This window comes from Paramacrobiotus metropolitanus, unplaced genomic scaffold (genome assembly GCF_019649055.1).
Source record: "Paramacrobiotus metropolitanus isolate TYO unplaced genomic scaffold, Prichtersi_v1.0 Parri_scaffold0000003, whole genome shotgun sequence".
Classification (NCBI taxonomy): domain Eukaryota; kingdom Metazoa; phylum Tardigrada; class Eutardigrada; order Parachela; family Macrobiotidae; genus Paramacrobiotus; species Paramacrobiotus metropolitanus.
In genome coordinates this window covers 2282369-2306753 of record NW_026570223.1, presented here as the reverse complement: position 1 = coordinate 2306753, position 24385 = coordinate 2282369, and the positions used below count along the sequence as shown (strand labels likewise).

The following is a 24385-nucleotide window of genomic DNA, read 5'->3' as shown; positions in this document are numbered from 1 at the left end:
TACTCGAGTGGGAGTCGAAGATGCAGTGACGACATCGAGTCGAGTGACTTGCCACCGGAAACATCGATATTGGGCGCCAATTAGGATTTAAGGGAATGTTTGGATGGCTTAACGATGTCAGTCAGGATTTGGGATTTTTTTATATGTACACCACTGACCATACTAAAACAGGATGCTTTTTCAATGCCTACCTAGATGGGGTGCTGATTTACAATTTCGTACAATAGCATATTTTGCTGCCTGGATAATGGTCGTGCTAGCCACCAGGTTGGTTTATGGAGAAAAAGCTCATTATCGATAACAAATATGTTGCTGTTGCGTTGCTGCCTGGTCAGATGAGATGCACTGCACAGCAAATATGATCGGGAGTAAGCAAATATATAGCGACTATATGGCCTGGATAAACAGTCGCCGGTTCCGGTTTCCAGACAAGCGTGCATACTTCGTAGCCAGCGTGGTACTAACTTTTAATATGCAACAGACATTACTAACTCTTTGGATAGTGTTGTAATTATCCGCAGCCAGCGAGAATTCGCATGCACCTTAAAGCTCGGCATTGTGCAGACATTAAAATCATCGCCTATAAATCGTTACATTTATTATTAAATTATTAAAATCATGATATGGCACTAGTACTCAATGTTGTAACTACGTAAATCAAAAACTGGGTTAGAAGCAACCCTTATAACCAGTAATTTTGGGATATTGTACTTGCTTCGTCATATTTCACACCGGCATACTTGACCGTTAGTATTTCAGTCAAATAAGACAAACGATTAATTACAGTAACGAGCTTAAATTACACATTGATTAATTAAGCATTCGCGTAATATTAAACTTGAATCCTTGCATTAATTTAAGATGCAAGTATCTGGTGATGTAGAAATAATAAAGTGTACATGTATGTACAATAGACAATGTAACGGTATTTTTCGTTTTGTGAAATGTTCCAGATTTCTGACGTTTTCTCGTTGAGACTAATTCATATTCAGTACTAGTACTTATTTCGTTGTGTGGTTGAAATTGGTTTTCAAATGTGTTTGCGTACGGGTTGGACGAATTTCAAGGTTTAGCGGTTTCCGGTCGTTTAAAATCTGATGGATGGCAAGAGTGCTGCGCTGTTCGCCATCCTTGGCTGGCCCGCGAAGAACGCAAGTCCCGAGTATTGATTAGGGAAGAGCGAATTTTAAAATTGTCATTGAATTGCTTAATCGATGGAAAGTGCACATTTTACTGGGACAAAGAGAAAATGTAAGGAAATGGCCGGCTATGGCTGTCATTAGAATTGGTTGTCTAGCTTGTAGGAAAAGCCGATCATTACTGAAATTGTCGCTTGTCTTTACGCCCATGGCGACAAACCCGAGCTAGGCATCTTATGTAATCGAGGATCATTTTGATCAGTGCGTTAAGGCACTTTCTTGGGCGCCTGTTCCGGCCGGGTGGCACTGGGTGCAGTGTATTGTACAACAGTGCAGTCATAGTACATGCCGGGACGTTGTGGATTATACTTGCATAAACGATGTCGGTTCCGTCAGGGGAATGTGTACGTTTGTCGTTTGGGATGAATGCCCGGTGTGTACGAAATCCACATTTTACAAACATTACTACATGCCCATGCAGTCACGCTCCGCCAGATTACAGTTGTCCCTCTTCAAACTTGTACAGCTTAACTATCGAGCACACATGCAGTAATATTCCACAACGGCGACAACGCCCGGAAGTCGGTCGACACAAAACAACCTGCGACAACAACAAGCGGTAATGTTGACCTCATTTCCTAACACAACCTAAACTGCGCGGACACCGGACAGAAACTGCAGCTTCTGAATACAGGTTATACTTTATTAATTAAAACAGAAACGATATTGTCCATAGTCTTCAAGAAAAGCTAATTGTAAAGTAAAATGCCTGCAGTGCAGTATGTGTACCGGAAATCTAAAAGCGGCTAAGACGAGATCAGTATGAACTATTTCGAAAAACAAAAATCTATGCATCCATAACTAGATCAAACAACTTGGAACACTATTTTTACATTATACAAGCATATACACACATATATATACACATATATATAAATATCATGATAATTATCTGCTAGTGCGCTTATATTATAGGTACACTACTGACAGAATTAACAACTGACAAGAGTATTGTACATAGTACATACAGATTATCTTTTATAATAGTACGATATACATACATAGATGAGTTTATAAGTGACATTATCAGTCTGATTGTTAAAATCGGCATTATCACGGTCGCATCGCTTTAATCGTAAGTTTCGTACGGCATCACGTTTTCACATTTAATAAAGGCAGACTGTGGTTGCAATTGATAACGAATAAGTAGCACCGTAGCAGTAGAGTAGAATTTGCGGTATACCGGCAGACGCGCGGGACGAAAACGATCAGCTGTTCAGAACCGTGTTTCCGGTTCATGCTGCATTGCTGACTGCTCGATCAATAACATGTCATAATTCCTTGCATTATTAGGCTAATGGAAAAAAGATATGGGCATAATGCTTAACGAGCTGCTCATTAAGCTGTGCATTCTGCATGGCTAAATTGATTATTTAGATATCATTGGCCTGCACTTTTCTGTGATACAGTATTCATAATTCTTCAAAAGCGCCGTATTTATTATTCTATTGATGTTATAAGTGCATCCAGTATTAATTTTGGTATTATTTCAGCCACGTACACCAGTTTAGTATCTGCCGTGCAATTTTATCGTTAATACTATGGACGCTGCTGCAGGAGCGTTCTCCGTTACATCCGTTGTCTGTCTGGGCGTGGTGGCCGCAGTACTATGGCTGTGCTACGCTATCGCCAGTCGACAGTGGCGGAAACTGCGGGAGCCGGTGGTGGAGAAATGGATCCTCTTCTGGTGCTATTACGATGCCTTCACGCATTTAGGCATGGTTAGTTAGACAAAGAATCGCATCTGCTTGTTTAGTCACGTCTGGATCCGCTAATTACTACTACACTCCTTGTGTTGGAAGTCGGGATATGTATTTTATCCGCGTTTTCTACAGGAGGGCGCTTTTCTCTGGATCTCCTTGACGGGAACCGTCGCGACCTCCACGAACCCTCTCAGTATTGTTTGTAAGTGGAAAAATTAAAGGTTCGATAAAATTTAAAATGCCAAACGAAAATTAGCATGCCATGCCATGCCAGTTGCTAACCGGTATACTTATACGTATACGTTATCAGGGAAGGAATATGGGCTGGCTGATACGCGCTGGCTGCACTCCGATCCCAACGTGGTATCCTTGGAAGTACTGACGGTAGTGGTGGATGGACTGTTGGCGCTGATACTGGCATATGCTATTATCAAGCGACGATCATATCGGCATTTTGTGCAGATTGTACTCAGCGTCTGCGAACTATATGGAGGTAAGTTTACAGATAATAGATACCGGCGCTGGCAGCTGTCACGTTTGTTTAGTGACTTTTATACTCATATATTATATGATATCTATATATTTACATTTAACCGCTATTACATATTTTTATGCAAACATATTTATTTTCCTGTCTGTATTTCATTATATTTGTCTCAGTGCCTGGGAAATGAATTTTTATTAATATTATCAAGTGTTTCATAAGTTTTGCTGATTATTTCCAGTTGCGTCGGATCAAAGTACGAGATTAAATTTAATATTTTATATACAGTATTTCTTCATATTTTATAACAGGCTGGATGACATTTGCTCCCGAATGGTTGACCGGAAGTCCCAACTTGAACACAGCTAGCCCAGTGCATATGTGGTTGTACTTGGTCTTTTTCAATGGTGTCTGGGTGGTTATTCCAGGGCTGCTGTTGTGGCATTCTTGGAAAGCTCTGCAAGATGTATTTGGCCGTCGCGCTGGCAAGACAAGAGCAGGCTGAACATTTACTGTGTACTTCTGGGTCTGTTACTGTGCTTCACTGCATTTTGTAAACGTTTTCAATATTGTTTTGGATCGATTCCGATACCCGAGTATTTTCAGTATTGCTTTGAAAAATACAAACAGAACGGTCCCTGAGTAGTTCTAAAATCATAAAACCAGCACATACGCTCTGATATGGCATAAGAGTGGACACTGGACAGTGAAAAAGTCAAATTTAAAAAAATCACCGGACAACAAACGGACAGTTTACAGCTCGGTTCTGCGCTGTGTTTGCGGTGTCTTTGAGCGATTAGCCGTAGCAGCGCGACGCATTGGTTCTTGTTTGCGGTATTCCGCTTCGTAAAAGGCCTCCTTTGCAACGAAATTATCACGCAGTTTCTTAATTTTCAACGATCGCGGCATGTCCGGAACGAAAATTGAAATCAGTTTCGTCACAACCATAACAAAGTGCTGCAAACAACAATGTTACGAATACTATTAGCAGGACACTTGTAGTAATTCTGACTAACTGAAAAGTCAGCGCCATCACATCGCCGTACCTCAAAAACTAGAACCAAAATCACTCGGGCAGCCAAGACATTCCAATATGTCATCGAGAAAGCATATCGCTTTGAATTGATATCCCATGGAGGAGTGCGGAATTCGTAATACCTACGCACAAATCATATAATAAAAACCCTTTGAAAGTGAACTAGGTTAATAAAAAGGTTACCAGCATAGTCCAGGGGGATTCAAAGGGTCAAATTCATCGTGACCAGGAAACTCAGGCTTACTGTCGAAAGCAAAGTCTTCTGTGTTAAACGCTGACAAAGTCCAGTTGTTATATCCCATAAGTGTTCCATCCGTGGAATAAGCCAACATATAGGTCAATCGCGGAACGAAATCGGATGTAAATGCAATTATAAATGCCTGGAAACGAACAAAAATTTTCCGATCGCGAACTATGGTTTGAAATTTGAAGCAAAGAATTTTTTCTCACATTTGTGATAACGGAAAATCTTGCCACGTTTTCCAGAATTTTTCCCCAGGCGCCTGGAATAAGCATTCAACTAAGACCATTACAAATGCACATCCAAAGTAGCGTTTCCAGAACAAAAAGGCTTACCAATATTTCTCACCCATAAGGCAACGGGGCGTTGAAAAAACGTTAAGTATTTATAGGCATTCAAACGAATTTCAATTAAATTGTTGACCAAGGCAAATATCGGTGCTACTGGAAATGCCGCCACGAACATGGTGATGAATCCAAACTGAGTCACTAAACATCAGAAAAATACATGTACACATGCAGTTCACTCACGGGCAACAGTTATCAAAATGAGCTACACCGAAAAAATTGGAATTATACGAGTAAGTTTGCAAAATAAGCATCACACGCGTTCTGTTCGTTCTGTTCACGTTCTGTTCACGCTAAATTGTCCGCACTTGTAAGTTGTGAATCTTTTTTCCCGAAATTCCGAATGAGAGATTCAACTAACGAATATAATTCTGCTTAAGATACGCATCGTCAAGATTTGCCTACCCATTCGGCTATATTCCATAAACATTCCCATTGTCGGAAAGCTGGCCAAATCATGGTCCTGTTCCCACTGCGATTTCAGCTTCGGACTTTGGATGTTGCGGTAGCGGCGGATACACCATGGCACCAGAATCTCACTGATAATATTGGCTAAGCTGCTGCCAAGGAAGAGGACACCCAACTGGATCGTCAACTCAATCAGGCATCCGGCTTTGTCGCACTGAAACATATGTATGAGACTGATTGTGAGTGTTCATGCAAAAATTGTAAAGCGTGTACAAGTACAGCAACCGTAACAAAATACGAGTACGAGTACGTTTCTCACCCGATCTACTGGAACATCACCAAGAATTCTGTTGTTAGGGATTGCAGCGGGAAAACTAGAAACAGCCAACATTTACATCTCAGCAACAGACAATAGGATAAATAAACAATTCGCTATGAACAGCTGATTTTCGAACATTTTGAATGGAGTTGTTCAAATGGCCACAGCTGCAATAGGAAATGCTGTGCAAACTTACCGTCCTTTGAAAAATGCAACATAAAACAACGATGTATACGTGTTGACAAATTCGAAGATGTAGTATTTCATAGTGAGACGGTTGTCATATTCTGTCTGCGTTCTAGGATATTCTGAAAACAAAAAAGTCAAACAAACAAAAGCAGGAGAAAACAAAAGCAGGAGAATTTATATTAGTAATTAGCGGCGTGTGCGTACCCATTTCAGTCAGCCATTTAGCAATCCAAAAATAAACCTGGAAAAAGGACGAACACTGGTAAACTACTGCCATAATCAACTAGCAAGACATCTTACACGTATATGGCTCAAAGAAATTTAACTTGTTCACGTACCCCGTTAAGGATTAAAATAACGATCAAGTTGAGGAACGCGGCGGTAATACTGACAATATATGTGGAATACTTTAGAGTAGTTGAATCTCCCGCGGTCTCATTTATATCCTGACTCGCTCGGGTTGCGGAATAAATGGCGATGTTTAAAGTCACACGGTACACAATTGTTGCTACAAACAAAATCAACAAAACTAAGAATAACGAGGTTTTGTCAATACAAGTATACAACGAAGTATATGTACCAAAAGTAGCAGCAAAAACCAAAAATATCTGCAACATAAAATAGAATAAAGTTAGAAAACAATGAAAACTTAAAAACTTGTAGGAAATAAAGCTCACCATGAACAATACCACGGTGCCGGACAGAACCGATTGAAAGAATTGACGGACGGGTGAAATGTATGGCTCCTTAACGCCTGTTATAGGATTTATTTTCCAGTTCTCAGGCTGAAAACGCGCCTCTAATTCTGGACGGACTGGCTCCTCTTGTTCTAACACATCGTACGTGTCAAAATTCCACGATAAAATATTTTGCTTCCTTCTCCACAACATTATAAACAACGATGACCACAATGCCATAAATGTAGCAAAACAGATCGTCGCCGGATTATCAATCAAATATGTTGCCTGCAAAAAATTCTTCTGTTGCCTTCCACTGAATTTGATAAAAAAAAATTTGTGATAATTACTGCCCATGTTATAACTGTTCCATTGCTGTAAAGCGCGTGTTGGTTAAATTCAATAAAATAGACTTCCATTAAAAAAATTTCAGTTAGTAACTAGCAAATTTACGACAAAAATAAAAAAAAACGAAAATGGTATTAATCGATCAAACGAAAAATACAAGATGCTGCCGAAAAGCTTCACCTGAGCAAAATGACATTTGTCCTTCAATCTCCAGTACGGACAACGCCTACAATCAGAATCCGGCTGTAAGCCATGAATTTACGGATTCAAGGCCAAGCGATTACCGACCTTTCACAAATCGGGCACATGACGGTCATTCCCATATCCTTCGAAGTACAGAGTTCTTGTGCCGGGATGTCGCCTTTTACGTTAGCCGCACCATACAACAAGCAGATCCATCCCACGATAACCGCCGGTATCAACATCAATGTGTAAAATTCCATCCAAGCAAAATAATACCCAACCCGCTGTAAAATTTACAAAGCAAACATTAACATTACAGAGCAACAGCAACCATCCATCCATACTTCTCCAAAGTAATTTTTGATGTAGGTGACTGGCTGGAACTTGACAAATCTGGCAAATCTACCCCACTGATTGTACAAGATCTACAAAAAAGTTGTCACAACGTTAAATTAGCGGAACCATTTTTGGATTAACTTCAAGGCGTGAGTTGTAACAGGAAATCATTACTGCTCGCAAGTTCGACGGTCTCTTGTATTTTTCTTCATATGGACCATCGTGCAGTGGATATGCTGCTTGGAATGTGCCGTCTCCTAGAAGTTTTTGTATACCTGCAATCAATTTTGTTATATTTCACAAACAATCCTAAAGTACAACGCTAGTATAGCATACCCATATGATGCTTGCCAGACGTTGTTGTTATTCGGGATAGACATTCCCAAATTATCCGACTTCGCTGCGACGGTGAAAAAAATGTGTCTTGGTCCACGATGTGAAATCTGAAGGAAAACCAAATGAACAACAGGCAAACGCAAAGTTAAATCATTCAGCATTTTTTGCACTTTTGTCCTTAGACTATGCAGGGAACAAAAATTATGTATTCGATGCATACAGTACGTAATCTACTTACAGTGCCTCCTTGGATTTGGAAAAACCAGTAGTGACATAATGGGGAAGCTTGGGAAGAAGTGTCCGGTCAACCACCAGGTTCGGGCAGTAACGAGAAAACGTATCTTCGGGAAACGTTTCCAATTCGGTCTAAGTGTCAAGAACGCATATTGAGTAATCCCACCAGATCCAATCGCAAAAAGTGCAATAAACAAGCGCCAACCTTCAAAGGCATGCGAATTTTCATGATATCGGCATATCTGCAAAAACAGAACATAACTATGTCAATCGGCATTGTGGTATTTCCGCACCGGAAACAAGCAAAATGTCACAGTAAAGTTCTACTTAACATTCTAATTCCGTCTAGAAAATTATTTTTAGCTCTGATTCACAGCTGATTACAATCCACTTGAACTAAACGCGAGTGAATGTGATGCGTAAAATAGTCGCATATTGCCGTTGGCATGAATTTTATATAAATTTAAAGTGTAAGCACTAGTAAGCAGTCGCAACAACAAATCGAAAGATGCTGATGGCGTCGGCAAATTCTAGCTTTTCTTAACCGAACACACACCAAATAACTCCTCTTACTCACACACGACGCATTTGAAGTACCGCCAAACAAAGAACCAGCGAATTGCAGTTAGAAAAAGCATATTTACAAAGTATCTTGTTTCAACTGCAAAAAACGAGCGCCTTATTGCCGAAACCGCAGCTGACCTACATCGGATGTCTGACCGCCAATCAAACATACTTCTGCGCATTCCATAAACAGAACTAGAGTCTAGAAGTATGCCATGGTTTAATATTATGGTATTCGAGATCGAAGGCATACCGCCTAATATTAAAAAATAATTATGCAAAATACAATCGAGAAGTGCAGTAAGTGTATAATTTGACTATCAATAAAAAATAACTATTATCGCGAATAGCAGCAGCAAAAAATTCAGTAATTTACCAAAAATAATAGCATGCTTCTAAAACTGAATAAAAAGCTCACAATTTAATATCAGCATTCGAACAATATACCTGTACAACACCAATCTAGAGTCTAAACCGCACCTTCTAACCGATCCACTAGTAGTCGTAAACAAGCACCAACACTTCAAAACTGCTCAGTAAGTTAGTTTTAAAAAAACCCGAAGCCTTCTATCCAGTTTTTGGTTTTAAATATACAGTGTACTTACCTCGTGAGTAAGTCCCATGTTGCATGCAATTTGACGAAGCAGAGTTTAACTTCTGGCGGTTGACCAGGAATCTAGACATCATCCAGAACAACGATGGACAACAACGTCAACATTCTACAAATATCCCGTAAATCTGCCCAAATTCTTCCTCGATTCTTACAGATTTCACTTCCTGTTCGAAGTCAATTCCCTGCAGTTCAATCTCCTCCTGGAAATCGGCTCGTTGCTGCTCGCGTTTGTGATCCACTGCTTTCACGCCGCCAGTACGGTACACCAGCACAAAGTCAATTCGCCGTTGCCCATCGCGGAAGAAAAGTGTATCATCGTCTCCCGTCACACCCTGGTTACGCACAAACACCACATCAACAACGCATCACTCATTATCCATCGATTTCGTTCCCTCGGGTATTCCACTCACATATTGAACAGAACTGCGCGGCTTCAGATTCCGCAATGGCACAGCAGCTTCTTCATCCGTGGCTAATGTTGCGGTTTGGTTATAATGCTTATGAACCATTTTATTATAACTTCCGCACTACATTTATGAGTACATTGCCAGAGAAACTGATTACACAATCCAGCAGCGACTCGCAAGGTATTCGCAACAAGTCAACCAAGTCTTCATCGATGTGAAATTTAACAGACTTTCTCGCTCGGAATGGAACGAAGTGTTTGTGTTCATTCAGCGTCATATGGACAGCGCTAACTGGTCCGATCGTAATCATTCGCTACCGTATGCCTATGGCGTACCAAATACCTCACCCCCCGTAAACCTTAGAACTTAAAACTCAGAACACTAAAACGTAAAGCACTAAAACGTAAAACGTATGTAAAACACTAAAACAACAAAACGTAAAACACAAACGTAAAACGTAAAACACTAAAACGTAAAACCGTAAAACGTAGAACACAATACCGTAAACTCAGAACTCAGAATCGTAAACCTCAGAACTCAGAATCATAGAACTTGAAACTGTAAACCCTGAAACATGAAATCGTGGTTTTCGTGGACTTAGACAATTTTTCACTTTTCAGAGTTCCAATTCCACAATGCCAGTTCCAATAATATTAATGGAATTCTACTTTATTATTGGAGTTAGGCGGTGATTTTGGAATTGGATTGGCGTTGGTGGAACTACCGTTTATTTTTGCTTAAAATCGTCTATGTCCACGAAAACATGTTTCAGGGTTTACCGTTTCAAGTTCTATGATTCTGAGTTCTGAGGTTTACGATTCTGAGTTCTGAGTTTTACGGTATCGTGTTTTACGTTTTACGGTTTTAGTGTTTTACGTTTTACGGTTTTAGTGTTTTACGTGTTTTTTACGTTTTAGTGTTTTACTGTTTTAGTGTTTTACATTGTTTTACGTTTTAGTGTTTTACGTTCTAGTGTTCTGAGTTTTAAGTTTTAAGGTTTACGGGGGTGAGGTATTTGGTACGCCATATATGCCGCTTAGCGGCTGCGTGAATCACATATGCATGACTCATCCGTAATGTGTTTAGTAAGGGCGGTAACATATTCGACGTTGATTGTAGAATAGTGACCACTGGGCGGACACCAAATCCGCTTGTGCTATCATTCTGCGCGGTTATTTCCACATTTTAAAGTTTAATTCTCGAATTACATTCTCATATCCATTGTTAATTCCCCCAAGATTTATTTCAAGGTTTACATTTTACTACCTCTATACGAGAACGTCGAGAAGAAATGGTGTCTGTCATCCAGCACTACTGAATTCGTGTGTCAAACGCTCTTGTCCATTTGGTTCTACCGTAGTCCGTAGATAACACAATTACATCTGCTTATCGCACAGTCATTTTATTAATTTTCAGTCACAATTCGAACATTCGCAATAAATACAAAACATATCACAAATAAAAACCGACAAAACAGTCGCACACGTACAGTCTTTAAACTTCGTTGAATATGAGCACAGGTCAATGGTATATGATCACAGGACAGCGAGAAATGACAATGACACATGATCCAGGGCGCGATGCGGAATGGACTGACAAGACCCAGGCGATGAGGAATGGACACCGTAAAAATGCTGCAACCGGGGTCAACAAACTGGAGGAAAATCAGGCGATCACTTCTTCCATCCGCCTCCCCAACCCCATCCGGATCCACCCCATCCGCCCCAGCCATCACTGCCAAAGAAGCCCGAAAAACGGTGTTAACCGGTTAACGAAATACGTTATTTCCATATTTCGAGTTAACCGTAAATACTTACCCGCCCCATCCTCCCCAACCAGGTCCGCCCCAACTGCAATACCAACCAGGAAGTTAGAAATGCAGAATTTTAATTTTTAAGAATTGAAATCAAAGGTCAGTACTACGTTTAAGAGCTGATTTGCTGATAATCTGAATTCTCAATGTGAAAACATTTGTGGCTTAATTTTCAAGAAAAAAATATGTATAAAATCAGCGTGACCTGACAAAGCGTTCATACCGATAAATAGATGTTCAAATACAGATACGTTTTGTACCATTGAGATATGAACCGAGAGTTTCTCTAACTTTGATTATTTCAAAGGTCAACTGAAAACTTATGAAACCTGAAAGTTTTCGCTTACCCTCCCCATCCGCCCCATCCACCTCCCCATCCGCCGCCCCATCCGCCCCATCCTCCGCCCCATCCACCGTTACCCCATCCACCGCCGAATCCACATTCCGCAAATGACAAGAACCCGAGCAGTAGTATGAGGAAGAACCAGAGGGAGGTTGTTGTCTGCAGCAAAATACGGTAAATTAGCACCCGCACAAGGGAGAAGGGATATCAAGACAAGTAGATGACACTCGCGAAGCCGAAGGTCAGACGTACTCTCATGGTGATGATGCCCTTTATGGCGGGGAAAACTAAAAACTTCTAGCTGAAGCAATAAAGGGCAAAACTAAATTAAAGTGGCGTGAAACACGATAAAGTCGCGACAACTAGCCAGCAAAACGCAGACTGAGGACTGCAGATTTTCTGATCACTGGTTTATAAATCCAGACGGCCCATGACGTGAGCCGGTAGAAGAATTCTGTGATGTGGATGCGATCGGTGTATGTACGTACGTACACTTGAACAGTGACCATCGTTAACTGGCTTTTAAAATACTGTAGCTAGCTTGTAAGTACTACCGGAGGATTTTTCCAGGTGCAACATTAACAATAGAGCAGTTCAAATCGTACGGTTGTCTCAGCTTGGTACTAAAAAACCGCAACTTTCATTGGGCTCCAGGTGGAGCAGGGGACGTGCGTGTGGCATTGAACAGGTACAAGTTTGTACGTAACTCCTCCTCCGCAGTTTAACTGCACTTCAAGGTCAGTGGTCAGACGATTTAATGCCGTACCTCAAACAGTTTAAAGTTTTTTATGCTGTAAATTTTAATTTCGACGAGCAATACTTTAAATATTTCAAGTACCTAAATCCACACAGTAAAAATTCAAAAATCCGGAAAAACAAAATGTACAAATTGATTCGGATTACAGAAAAAGTTAGGTCAGCAAGAGCGCCGCAGATCTGCCAATCGTAATCAGTCCTTGCATCAAATACACCTCCAGACGCCGGGAAAAAGAATCACAAAATGAGATCATTGACTTCCAAATCTTCGTTAGGTAAGCTGCCAATTCGGAGTGCTGACCCCACACCATTCAGTGCATTCACACAGCGCCATCAGATAAGTTGTTCATCTTTGGATACAGGGAATGATCTTCCTGGAAAGATCCCAGTGAATCCTGAGTGGCGGCATTTTTTAGGGGCATTCCGGGTTGCGAGTATTTCTTTCTGGCTTCCGACTCGCAGAATGCTTCTTTGGCAAGGAAGTTTTGTCTGAGAATTTTGGCATGCAGCCAGGAAGGCAGATCAGGTACCATGTAGGCGATTATCCTGGTAATGATGAGGATAAAATGCTGCAACAAGCAAAACAAGAGCCAATCAATAAGCGTAAAATGGAGAAACCATTAAAATCTCACTTGAGAATTATTATCATTAATCTCTTTACATCATATATAACATTTCATTGATATTGTTTTACAGATGTATTGATGACTTGAAGCCGGTTTCTTTTAAAACAAACTATAAGTAACACTAAACACCGAACTGATGGCATCCATAGTTACGCAGGAATAAGCAGCAAGTTGTCATGTCTGGGTGCAGAAATAACTCTCAAAATCAAAAAATATTTGTATTAGTAACTCGTGGTCGCTTGACGAATTTTTGCGAATATTTTACGCAGTTTCACCCACCTCCAATACTAAAACCAGCACCAGTCTGGCGGCAAAAATATGCCAAAATGTCATGTTATAAAAATATCGATAATCCCCCTCCTGTGGTCCATTGCGAAAATCCCGATAGCTACAAAATGATGTTGAATTGGCAGGCAAAATGTCCGGCTGCGGTCCCACATCCGGCGGAAAATCCGCCACGGAAAACACAGACAAACTCCATGGCACATAACCGCGCATTGTCCCATCCGGTGAATAGGCCAGCTTGTAGGCAACTTTTGGCACGAATTCGGAAGTGAAGGCAATTACAAAGGCCTGTCAATATAGTTACTTAAATCATTTCCTAGATTATCGTGTGCCACAAGGACACTGAAAATATTTATGCACGTTTATAAGTATTGAGACATAGTAACTTACATTGGTAACAACGGAGAACTGAGCAAGATGTTGCAAGATTTTCAACCACGCGCCTGCAAGAAAAATACAATAAAAAACTCTGGTACTCACCGTTAAGTAAATTACGACGTGTAATAAACACCATAGAATATAACGAGCAGAATGATTTTATTTGTATGCTTAAAGCTGCACATAATTTCTGCATAACGAAAAAATTGTAACGCACCGATATTTTTGGCGATTTGTGGAACTGGACGGCGATACAGAACCAGAATTTTGTAGGCATCAAAACGTATTTCAAACAGGTTCATAAGTAGAACGCAGAGCGGTGCCAGTGGAAACGCCACACCAAATGTTGTCATGAATCCAAATTGCAGAACTGTAAAAAACACGTATGTCAAACAGACGAAAGGGACAATCCATCTGGTTATTTTGATATTGTCTTACTCATCCTAGTGTACTCTTTGAACATAATGAGAGCCGGGAAAGGTCGCAACTGAAAATCTTTTTCCCATCGATAAAACCGTCGAACATGAGAGAAAAACTTGATGATGTCCTGATTGGACCACCAATTGTGGATGACCGGAAATGCTGCTTCGCGTAGTATGGAGTATACTTGTTTACCCAAAAGGATCACGGCTAATTGGATGCATAATTCAATCAGACATCCTGCTTGATCACACTACAAAAACGATAAATACGCTAAAACGATAAGTACACAGGTACACTTACATAATACTAATTTGTTAAATTGATGCATGTCAAGTGTCAACGGCATGCATTTTAAATTAATGCATGTCCACAAGGTAGAATTATACTTTTATTACCGTAACTAATAACTAAAGTAACTGTAAGCGGATGTTTACAAATCTAAGAAAATACAGCAGTTAGAGACTGATAATTATTAGGAATAAACTATTTGATATAATGGACAACCTGATACGTGCTCGAACTTTTAGCAACAATTAAACTTACTTGATCGACGGGAATGTTAAACCATCCTTTAGAACCCGGCGTTCCAGCAGGAACGCTAAGAGATATACAATAGTAGAATCAAAATGTTGTACACGTTTGATGCTACCTCTAAATTAAAGAACCAGTGCTTACCGGCCTTTGAAAAACGCCACATAAACCAGAGAACTGTAACAATTGACAAATTCAAATATGTAATATTTCCACGTCAGACTCTCTTCGTATTCGGTTTGCGTTCTTGGACACTCTGAAACACAAGGAAATCGTCATGCAAGTCATTTCCAAGACAGGTGAAAGTAATACTACCATTAATCTAAGGCGGGTTGTTCTTACCATTTTCGGTCAACCACTTGGCCAGACGATAATAAATCTAAAATAAACGATTTCTTATCCAAATTGTAATGACAGTGCTTAGTTATTTTCCTCACCTTTTCCAGAATAAGAATAACAATAAGGTTAAGAAGTGCCGACGTGATGGAGGTTATATACGTGGCGTACTGGCTTGCAAAGGTCTGCCGTGTGCTGCTGGTGGCGTAAAGGGCGACGACCACCAGCATTCGGTACACTACTGTACCAAAAACCGCGGCCAACACAACAAACATCTGCAACACAACTGCACATCAATTCCACATCATTCATTGCACATTATACTGTCAAAAATTAGGCATAATTGTTTTGCAATCAGGAATTTGACGCATCGTGTACCATAAAGGCGATGACCGATGTGGATACGAAACAATTGCCCAGTCGCTTCCAGCGTGGCACATACGGTTCTTCCGTATTCGTTACCGGGTTCAGCCGTACTTGTTTGACCCGCATTCCCAGTTCCGGTCGAACCGGCTCCTAATGATTAAGTGGGCCTTTTTTAATTCCAGGAAAATATGAAGAGTTATCCACGCGAAAGCAGTAATTAGTCAGTTCAATTTTATAACACACGCAATGTGCACGCTTTTGCGACTGTATTAAGCTGTAACTGCAGTCGTTTTTAAAACAGCTGACGGGCTTACGTATTGTTCAAAGGCATCCAGTGTATCAAAATTCCACGCTAAAACAGACTGACGTCGCTGCCATAATTCCAGAAACACCATCGCCCATAGCGCCATAAACGCCGAAAAAAACATGGTGGCCGAATTGTCGAATAAATATGTAGCCTGAAAAGTGCGCCTATGTATAATCAGATAAATATAACAAATATATATCCACATTATTTAGTGTTATGTATCAACATGCAAAATGATGTGTTTGCAGTTAACTGTTTTCATGCAAGCAGTCGACCATCTTCTACGCTACCGTACTTTAGCCAGCGCGCACGATTCCTTGAGTTTCCAGAAAGGACACCATCTGAATTCAAATATTTTGAATTTCTGCTACAAATTAAAGAATCTGTTAACTTGTTTCCGAATAGCTTACTTATCACACAGTGGACACATTGTCGTATTGCCAATGAAAGGGTCATAACAAATAGAGTTCCTGAAAAAAAAATTCATGGAAATACTTCACTGACCACGCATGACACGGCACATTCTTACGAGACGGGATCATTTGACAGAGATGCCACTCCGTAGATGAAACATGCCAATCCCACAACAGACGGAGGTATGAGCATGGCGGTGTAGAATTCCATCCAAGCAAAAAAGAATGCCAGTCTCTGTAGTAAAACATTCGTTCAGTGCGCGATGATCCATGAAAACTTTTTTTTGCAAACCTACCTCGCCGAAATAGACTTTTACATAATCAATAGGCTGGATTTTAAACCAATTAGTGAAGCGTCCCCACTGATCATACAGAATCTACGACAAAGTATAGAAATTTGACTTAATACGTATGATTTTGTAACAACCGCACGGTGTATTTGTACCGCTCGCATATTCGTGGGTTTTTGTTTTGGCGTCCGTTCCCATGGTCCATCATGTAGTGGGAAAGCGGCGATAAATGTGTTGTTGGCCAAGAGACGCTGAATTCCTGCAAAAAAAGAAGTTCAACCTGACACATGGGAGTTAAATACTTTTATAAATAAATCGCATTGAGGTGACTAGAATTAAAAAGCAGAAATAAATATAAAAAATGAGGTAAATTTCCATATTGTTAGGAAGCTTTATATTTTTTTCTTACCAAATTTTGTGGGGTTGCCTTCATCGTAGCGTATTCTTGACAAACATTCCCAGACAATCCGGCTTCGTTGACCGGCTGAGAAAAAGCTATCTTCGTCGCTGATGTTGAATCTGTAATTTTAATCAAAAATGTCTCACACAGTTTCCCAAAGAATATAACATAATGGTGTTTCTTACTGGTCCATCCTGGCTTTGGAGAAGAACGATGTAAACTGTTCCTGCATGGGCGGAAGAAGCTCGCGATCAACTCGAAACGGATTAGGAAAATAATGTAGCAGCTCATCGTCTTGCAGGTTCTCGTTTCCTTTCTGGAAAAAAATTACGTTCTGTAAATTTACATAATTATAGTAAAGGAAGCCAGTTTGTTACACGTACAATAAGAGGCATTTTTAATTTTAAAAAATCTGCATATTTCGTCATCATGTCCCATGTTCCGTGGATTTTAATAAAACACAGCGTTGGAGGCACATCCAGCTTCGGCTCGGCGGCTGGTCCAGCTCGCAGTCGGTCAATGTGCAGTTTGCTGTTTATGGTGTCCAGTCCGGGTATAAGATGGCCGGGTAACTAACGCATTAACAGGCAATTAGGGAAACATTAACCACAAGGTCCACAAGTACAGCAGCTTCCTTGCAAATTCACATATGAATAAATTACGCTCGGGAATACGTATCGTTATTCGTTTAGCCGTTTTAGCGATTAAACTAAAAAAAACAAATACAAACATCTGTATTCCACAATTATACGAGCGCAACATATACGTAGTCTGAACAAAAACGGTAAATTTTCGACGATTACTAAGAAAATAATTACGATAGACAAACATGCATGTCAAAAACGAAACAAAAAAGCCGGTGGAATTTCGGAGTATTGCGTTTAGAAATTTTTTTACAGGTTTAGTATCAATTTCCAATTCCAGTCCTTCTTTCTTCATGTGCTCCTCAAAATTGGTCCGACGCAAAGCGCGACGGCTGTCGATCGATCGCGATCCAGTTTGGTATACCAGCACAAAATCTACTCGCCGTTTTCCATCCGTGAAAAACAAGGTGTCAGCATCTTTTGGCGTTTCATCAACCTAAGGTAATGAATATTTACAGATCTCATTAATTTTATCAAGTGATGAATTCTGGAACCATGGATTCGCCAGATAACGTTAAATTTGTGTAATCCACGGAGGAACATAACAGAAGAAAAACAGCAATTTCCCCAAAATATTTGGAATTACAGTATTTGTGTCATTACACGTTTACCTTTAAGGCCACATTCCCGGGGGTAACTGTCGCAGAATTTTTTGGGGACATTTCAATACCGTTTTCCATCAGTACAGATTATACAACAATGAAAATCAACGCAGCTATTCACCGCTGAGATCCATCGTGAATCGTGCTAAGATCCATCGTGAACGTAAAATCCATTTTCATAATATTACTGATGTGCTTATTTGTGAACTTTGTCGCTGTCGATGTCTGACGCGGAATTGTAGAAACGAAAACCGTTCAGTTTTGCATCGTAACAAAAGACCGATAAACCGGTTACAACAAACCAAAATATGTGAGTAACATGATGACTGCGTAGAGTGCGCAACGACTCACCAAGACATGTTCTACCGGTGCATTCATAACGGCCTATAGTATTTTGTGGGATGGGATTGTATATCGCGGTGTGAAACTTGAATCACTTCGCCGCTATGTGGGTGGGACTAAATGCTCGTAAAGTTCCATAACCTACACGGATACATAAAGCAAACTTATCTGTCCAAAGGCCCCTTGCAAAAACTAAACCGAAACACCTCCGTAGACTTGTTAGTTTGTTAACTCAAATGAACCGCGACGGTAGACAGGCAGGAGCGATTCAATGGTGAGTCTGCGAAATTGCGAATCTGGAGCACGAGTTGAAAAGTGCGGCAGTCAGGTACGGTATGATTGCAATTATGCCGTGTAATGCGGATCCTGTGGCGTATACAGATCGATCGAGGACGATTTACCTGGTAGCTGTTTTATGCGGTTTGAAATACGGTACGCATGCATAGCACTGCGTGGTATATGTACGGATCGGAATATTTAAAAATAAATACGGTCTTCAATATTAACGTGCCGGTACAAGTTTAATAACTGCCTGCATGTGCAAGTACTGTTCCCTGTTAAAAAATAATTGTTTTCGTAATGTAAAACATACAATGATGTATCCTTCTGCATTATGGGTTAACTCAAAAATTAATGTGGGTCAGCTTTTAGAGACAATGCTTGTGAAATTACTACACAGAAAATTTGCAATTAGAAATGTGTTTTTTCTAGGCGAGAATATTTCCGCTTTCGGCATTAATTGTGGCAAACGTATTTTTCAGATGTCTGCATTTAGCTGGTAGCCGAAAGAAAACATAGAATTACTGCATGTATTGCATGCCTTTTGTTTGGTTGCTTTATTAAAGGTGACAGCTAGCTCCTTAGTATTCCATAACTGCACTTATGTGGCTACTGTGCCTAAAATTATTTTTGTTCCAAAACATATAAAGCAGCATAAGAAACCTATGTGCACATCAGAAAAAATCAAATAATTTAAAAATCATGTAACAGTAGTAAAATAAGCAAAATCCAGTTGATGCTGCGCTAAGGTGGCAGGACAGAAACTTGGAAATTCCACCGCTCACATCTGTACAGTTCTTGTCTATCGGTAGCTTCCGCATGTAGTGTGACGAGACTAGTTTAAAGACAGGCGGTACTTCGTCACAGTAAAAGGGCATGATGATATGCGTGACGTAGCCGTTACATGTGATGAACACGATCGTCCGGTTGGGTCCCTTATCGCCTCGGAATGCATCCGAATCGGACACCCACCACAGAATTCCATGGAAGCGCAGTTCACACACAGTCTTCGATGTACGGCACTCAATACTGGCGTTTCCATAGCGCCCCCAGATCAGATTCAAGCCCGATGCCGGTTCAGCCGACGTCTCGACCGCTAAAAGCCCGTGCACGGGATGATAGTAGGTTCCAGCATAATTTTTAACATCGACTTTCACCACAGGAGTCTTATTGGTATGTGAAACACCTACAGGTGATAAGCTGTGGTTGATGCACTTTTCAGGAATACTTGGAGGAAGTCCCATTAAATGATCGAAGATATTATAATGCACCCGCCAAAGGAGATTGCGGGTAGTGGTTGTATAAGGACCAGCCGAGCTCGTAAATATACTGATGTTCTGATCGGGAAAAACCGAGAGCAACGATAGATAATTGTAAAATCCTCCACTGTGATCCAATGAGCGATAACCTATTAAAACACGACAGGCACTTAGCACTTACACTGACGCCGTGGACAACTTCCTTAATTTTTTCAACCTCTGCACGTGTAAAATATTATTTTACTTAACTTGGGAGTACGAGCTAAAAGCAGTAGCGTATTAAGTAATCAACAGCGACCTCTGTGTTTAGATGCAATCCATCCTAACCCGTAGCCGGCATGTTCTCTGCGTTCTCTGATGTACTCGTTCATGGTGAATGATCGACTCCCGCTGACACGAAACGCCTTTAAACCTTTGTGACTAGGGAAGCATACTCTGGGTTCCCAGGTTTCTGTGATGGAGGACGGCGATACAATCGGCATTCGTTTATACAGTGAATAATTTGCGAAGGGCTTCGGAGGCAAGTAGGCACTAGAGTAACCTCTTTCGATAAGGAAATCCATCCAAATTTTCATTGCTTTTGGAGACATGCACAAAGAGCTAAACAATAAAAACAACAACAAAAGGATAAGCGTGAAAAAATGTACTGCACTTATTGTTCTATAGTAGTAGTGAATCAAACCGCCGAAAAAAGAAGATCACGAAAAGGCGGCAGTTATAATACTACTAAGTAAGTACTGATATATTATCGTGTGTGTCTATACGTACAAGTTTACATGCACTGCTGTAATACACATGCCGGTAGTAAATTCATTTTGATTACAGATGCATACCACACACGGTTAACTTTGTTAAATTGGTGGGGTTTGCAAAACAAAAATTCACCAAGCCTATTACAGAATACAGATACTTGGCATTTCAACATAGGAAGTTTTTTATGATGTATAGAAGTACACTTTTGCCGGCAGTCATAAAACCCACCCCGCTGGTCCGGCTGGCTCGATTAGTGTAAGCACGTTGTCATCCAATCTGTGGTACTCTCCATTTTTCGTGAGATAGGGAGTCGCCAATTTTTCCCCAGATGAAAAATTATTCCCGGCAAATTTCACCAAGGAATTAATGCGCAACGGATCAAACAAAAACTTTTGTACCAATTCCTCCCACGAAACCGGTCTGTTCAACAAAACTTCTCCTAGTATCTCCGCAACGTGTCCTACATGTAAAAAATACAGTAGTTGATTCCTATCACTCTAAATTTCGCAAAACAAAGGTTACATGACTGTGAATAGACAGATGCTGCTTTATGTTACCTGCTACAGTGAAAACATGATTGTTATAGATGTATTTCGCTCTGTTATCTGCCAGGCGAGGAAGTTTTGCAGCAATAACCGTCAAATTCTGCCTGCTGACATTCTTATGATATCCAACCCAAAACTGTCCGAAGACTTCTAAAAAAAACAACGCGCAGAGGCCTTGCTTGTTTATCTGTTTATAGTGAAAATCGTACAACACATCGATAGGTCTGCGTATGAGAAAATACAGACTGATTGGTATACAGTTGTTTTAAGATAATATTATTAAAGATCAAATTCTAAAACACACAGCGAAATATCAAAAATTCGTTACAAATAATGGTAAATCGCGCTAACCATAAGTGGTGATATACTTACGTTAATGAACAATATAATCGATTAATACAGCTTCAAAACTTTATCACTACAATCGATGCCCTCACCACACGGCAATTCCACATAGGCACATACGGTATCTATTTAATTTTAATTAATAAAACACCCGCAAACGAATCGCCTAATCAACAAAATACCTGCTATCCCAGTACGGTGTGACATGATATCCTCTAACGTTGTATTGACAAATTGTGAGCCAGAGAAATTTAGCGCCGGGTCAATTTCCGTGATGGGAGACTGTAGCGAATACCTTATCACAAAATGTAAATCTTTAGAATACCGGCCGTAAACACAGCAACGTCGTTTGTAATAATTTTTAAGCTTTTAATCAGCCACTCGACGAAAAGAATGACAGTACAGATGCTTTGCATCTTTTTAGTGTTACTAAAATTAAATAGTTTAATAAATAGCGAAGCTATCCTTTACATTTATTACGAGATGCATGAGGAAAACAAGCTAAACAAATCCGTGTTTGCAAGCTGCAGAAGTGCAGACAATCTTCCTAAATCTACATACTTACCATTAGTAGCTATATTTTTACAGTACCGAACGCTGTGTAAAACTTTTAAACATGGACGCTTAATAATAAGTCTTAATTATTTTTTATCAGCATCAGGTTTTGTTTGCTAATCCTGCTTTTTCAAGTTGTCGCATGCCGAAAATGATATGCAAGTATGGTTACTTACTGGCGGTAACCTTTCTTTTGCATAAGTTCAAGCAAATGCAGGATCAGCGTTGTAGTAAAATGTTTGGTTAGCGATCCAATACAGAACATTGTATCTTCATCAGCCAGAGTCTTCTCTTCTATATTCTTGAAACCAAAGGCTTTTGTGTATGATAAATTTTGGGCAATCCCTCGTCCATTGTTGTTCCTGGATACAACCACCACTCCCAGTCCCGCCTTATGCTGACAGTTCGAAATTTCCGCCTCCACAATAGCATCGACATCCTTTTGGAATGTATTACACACTTTGTACAATGCCAGACCATTACCAATGTAAGCAAACTGTATAAAATTCGTATAAATAAAAACATGTTTTATACGAGGTAGAGGTGTGCGTGCCGCACAGGAATGAATATGGATACATAAAACATTAACAACACCTAATAATACATTACACTGAAATTTTAACAAGTGGACGCTAAAATGCGGCAATTAAGCAATGTCATTACTGCCGCGCAGCGGTGTATGTATGGTATCATGTGTGATAACGTGCAAGCAAATTTTGGAAGACAGCACCAAGACAGCCGCCACCCAAAAAGTTATTTCAAGAAACAAGTGGGAAATATTTATAATCGTCTTGTAGAAAGATTTACGGAAGTTTACTTTGACCGGACAGTACCAGCAAAGAGACGGCAGGACTACGTTGGGTTTGTTCGGCTGGGGTGTTTATTATGGCTTTCATATGGTTTTACTTAAGATCGTCTTGCATAATATACAGCAGGCAAAATAAATCGCTATGATTGCAACCTTTGACAACATGTCGATAGATGTGCAGTAGCAGCCAGGCCGATGAGAGAACATGTGTTATTCCCATCAACACGTAACAAGTCGCCCGATGGTTGCCACTTTATTAATAAAATCGTGCAGTTTGATCGTGAGAGAACGCATTGTTCTACAGCGAGGAACAGAAAATTGTATGGTATGCTGTTTTATTATCAAATAGTAGTGTTATTATCCGGCAAACGACACCATTGGTATCCAGTACTGCACTTCTACCGTACCTCACATTCTTTGCGCTTTGATCTGATTATACACAAAATTTTTAAATGATAACTTCTATAAAGTATGAAAAAAAAACATGATTTTTTAAGCAGGCAAAAGTTGATTCGCATAATTTTGCAGTATCATAAATACTAACAAATGTTTAGGTCATTACGGTGCTCCACAAAATTGCAGGCAAAATACAACAAACAAGAGTGTGCCAGTTGCGGGTCACGCAATGCTGCGTTAATTATCAGAATATTAAATCGGGGTTTACTGCGTGAATATTATAGAATCATAATCTCATTATGCTTTCTCTTTGTCTCCAGACACATAATTATTTGATGCAGTGGTGGTCGTAGTTTCTTGATGTGTTCCCGCTTCCTGTAAATCAGTATGCAACTTACACTGGTTCACTATCTTTTGGCTGTTTGACACAACTCATGCTAACAAGTTAGCGCAGTAAATAGCTAAGTATTTGTACACGTATGCATCTTACGAAAAAATCTACCGAGTAGATGCAATAGAAAATTTGTTGTTTATAAATATTTTTGTTGTTGGCAGCGCTGTAGTTCAGAGTATGTGTAGAGCGACACAAGCAAGATTACTGTCGCTGTCAGGTTTGTCAAACTTGTACCCTGAATATACTTGGGCTGTATGTCACTGTGAGTCTGTGATCCTGCGGTACGTATTACATTTTGCTAGCATTTCTTACGGTATTATAATTTTTCCGCTATCCTTGTAGCTGTCAACATTGGTCTCGGTGCGCGTGGCGTTCTGTGAAGTGGGATTTGGCACATTCTCAGTGCGAGCATGTTGATCCGCACTGCGACTTCCGGCAACCTTGCTGGCGTCATCAACTACCCGGGCATGTTCAGCTGAACGTGCGTGAGCATCTACAGCATGTTTCTCCTAATGATGAACAAAAAAATCCTGTTTACACATAAAAAAGTTTATTCGAAGCCATAAGCACAA

At 40.2% G+C, this 24385-nt stretch overlaps 5 protein-coding genes across 5 annotated transcripts; 1 reads left to right on the top strand and 4 right to left on the bottom strand.

The window, feature by feature from the left end:
* The first annotated feature begins 2368 nt into the window (after positions 1-2368).
* Positions 2369-4066, top strand: LOC129598342 (emopamil-binding protein-like). The gene is made up of 4 exons (XM_055496202.1): positions 2369-2920; positions 3035-3104; positions 3213-3395; positions 3698-4066. Exons 1-4 carry the CDS (start codon positions 2741-2743, stop codon positions 3889-3891), a joined length of 627 nt encoding a protein of 208 aa, XP_055352177.1. The 5' UTR covers positions 2369-2740; the 3' UTR covers positions 3892-4066.
* On the bottom strand, positions 3966-9887 carry LOC129598335 (anoctamin-4-like). Its single transcript, XM_055496193.1, has 22 exons — positions 9628-9887; positions 9370-9549; positions 9210-9280; positions 8246-8282; positions 8045-8172; positions 7807-7913; positions 7645-7745; positions 7479-7559; positions 7240-7418; positions 7132-7177; positions 6604-6891; positions 6507-6534; positions 6265-6434; positions 6131-6167; positions 5934-6045; positions 5738-5792; positions 5416-5632; positions 4999-5151; positions 4873-4925; positions 4606-4802; positions 4433-4544; positions 3966-4343 (listed from the first exon to the last, which is right to left on the bottom strand). Exons 1-22 carry the CDS (start codon positions 9724-9726, stop codon positions 4140-4142), a joined length of 2655 nt encoding a protein of 884 aa, XP_055352168.1. The 5' UTR covers positions 9727-9887; the 3' UTR covers positions 3966-4139.
* A 1120-nt stretch (positions 9888-11007) lies between these two features.
* LOC129597283 (neuropeptide-like protein 33) lies at positions 11008-12206 on the bottom strand. The gene is made up of 4 exons (XM_055494768.1): positions 12033-12206; positions 11785-11939; positions 11442-11474; positions 11008-11358 (listed from the first exon to the last, which is right to left on the bottom strand). Exons 1-4 carry the CDS (start codon positions 12036-12038, stop codon positions 11298-11300), a joined length of 255 nt encoding a protein of 84 aa, XP_055350743.1. The 5' UTR covers positions 12039-12206; the 3' UTR covers positions 11008-11297.
* Positions 12207-12555: 349 nt separating this feature from the next.
* On the bottom strand, positions 12556-18764 carry LOC129593249 (anoctamin-5-like). Its single transcript, XM_055489469.1, has 21 exons — positions 18147-18764; positions 17789-17971; positions 17275-17463; positions 17077-17207; positions 16901-17010; positions 16647-16750; positions 16498-16578; positions 16318-16436; positions 16199-16258; positions 16084-16129; positions 15796-15939; positions 15494-15631; positions 15217-15390; positions 15122-15158; positions 14924-15035; positions 14792-14846; positions 14264-14498; positions 14043-14195; positions 13838-13890; positions 13442-13735; positions 12556-13105 (listed from the first exon to the last, which is right to left on the bottom strand). Exons 1-21 carry the CDS (start codon positions 18213-18215, stop codon positions 12857-12859), a joined length of 2736 nt encoding a protein of 911 aa, XP_055345444.1. The 5' UTR covers positions 18216-18764; the 3' UTR covers positions 12556-12856.
* A 554-nt stretch (positions 18765-19318) lies between these two features.
* On the bottom strand, positions 19319-23188 carry LOC129593852 (uncharacterized). Its single transcript, XM_055490338.1, has 7 exons — positions 23177-23188; positions 22392-22711; positions 21843-21955; positions 21328-21465; positions 20999-21230; positions 20316-20617; positions 19319-20166 (listed from the first exon to the last, which is right to left on the bottom strand). The coding sequence occupies exons 1-7, from the start codon at positions 23186-23188 to the stop codon at positions 19433-19435; spliced, it is 1851 nt and encodes a 616-aa protein (XP_055346313.1). The 3' UTR covers positions 19319-19432.
* Between the last annotated feature and the right edge of the window lie 1197 nt (positions 23189-24385).

Excerpts from the sequence above, each read along its gene's own strand:
- LOC129598342 (XM_055496202.1), top strand. The coding sequence starts at position 2,741 with ATGGACGCTGCTGCAGGAGCGTTCTCCGTTACATCCGTTGTCTGTCTG. Across the intron at positions 2,921-3,034 it reads CCTTCACGCATTTAGGCATG|GAGGGCGCTTTTCTCTGGAT; the intron begins GTTAGTTAGACA and ends CGTTTTCTACAG. Across the intron at positions 3,396-3,697 it reads CGTCTGCGAACTATATGGAG|GCTGGATGACATTTGCTCCC; the intron begins GTAAGTTTACAG and ends ATTTTATAACAG.
- LOC129598335 (XM_055496193.1), bottom strand. The coding sequence starts at position 9,726 with ATGGTTCATAAGCATTATAACCAAACCGCAACATTAGCCACGGATGAA. Across the intron at positions 9,550-9,627 it reads CGCGCAGTTCTGTTCAATAT|GGTGTGACGGGAGACGATGA; the intron begins GTGAGTGGAATA and ends GTGCGTAACCAG. Across the intron at positions 4,545-4,605 it reads AATCCCCCTGGACTATGCTG|GTATTACGAATTCCGCACTC; the intron begins GTAACCTTTTTA and ends ATTTGTGCGTAG.
- LOC129597283 (XM_055494768.1), bottom strand. Across the intron at positions 11,475-11,784 it reads GGATGGGGCGGATGGGGAGG|TTGGGGCGGACCTGGTTGGG; the intron begins GTAAGCGAAAAC and ends TTGGTATTGCAG. Across the intron at positions 11,359-11,441 it reads GGTTGGGGAGGATGGGGCGG|TGATGGCTGGGGCGGATGGG; the intron begins GTAAGTATTTAC and ends CTTCTTTGGCAG.
- LOC129593249 (XM_055489469.1), bottom strand. The coding sequence starts at position 18,215 with ATGGAAAACGGTATTGAAATGTCCCCAAAAAATTCTGCGACAGTTACC. Across the intron at positions 17,972-18,146 it reads CCGGGAATGTGGCCTTAAAG|GTTGATGAAACGCCAAAAGA; the intron begins GTAAACGTGTAA and ends TCATTACCTTAG. Across the intron at positions 14,847-14,923 it reads GTGGCGTTTTTCAAAGGCCG|CGTTCCTGCTGGAACGCCGG; the intron begins GTAAGCACTGGT and ends TATATCTCTTAG.
- LOC129593852 (XM_055490338.1), bottom strand. Across the intron at positions 21,956-22,391 it reads CAAAAGAAAGGTTACCGCCA|GTATTCGCTACAGTCTCCCA; the intron begins GTAAGTAACCAT and ends TTTTGTGATAAG. Across the intron at positions 21,231-21,327 it reads TCATGTTTTCACTGTAGCAG|GACACGTTGCGGAGATACTA; the intron begins GTAACATAAAGC and ends TTTTACATGTAG.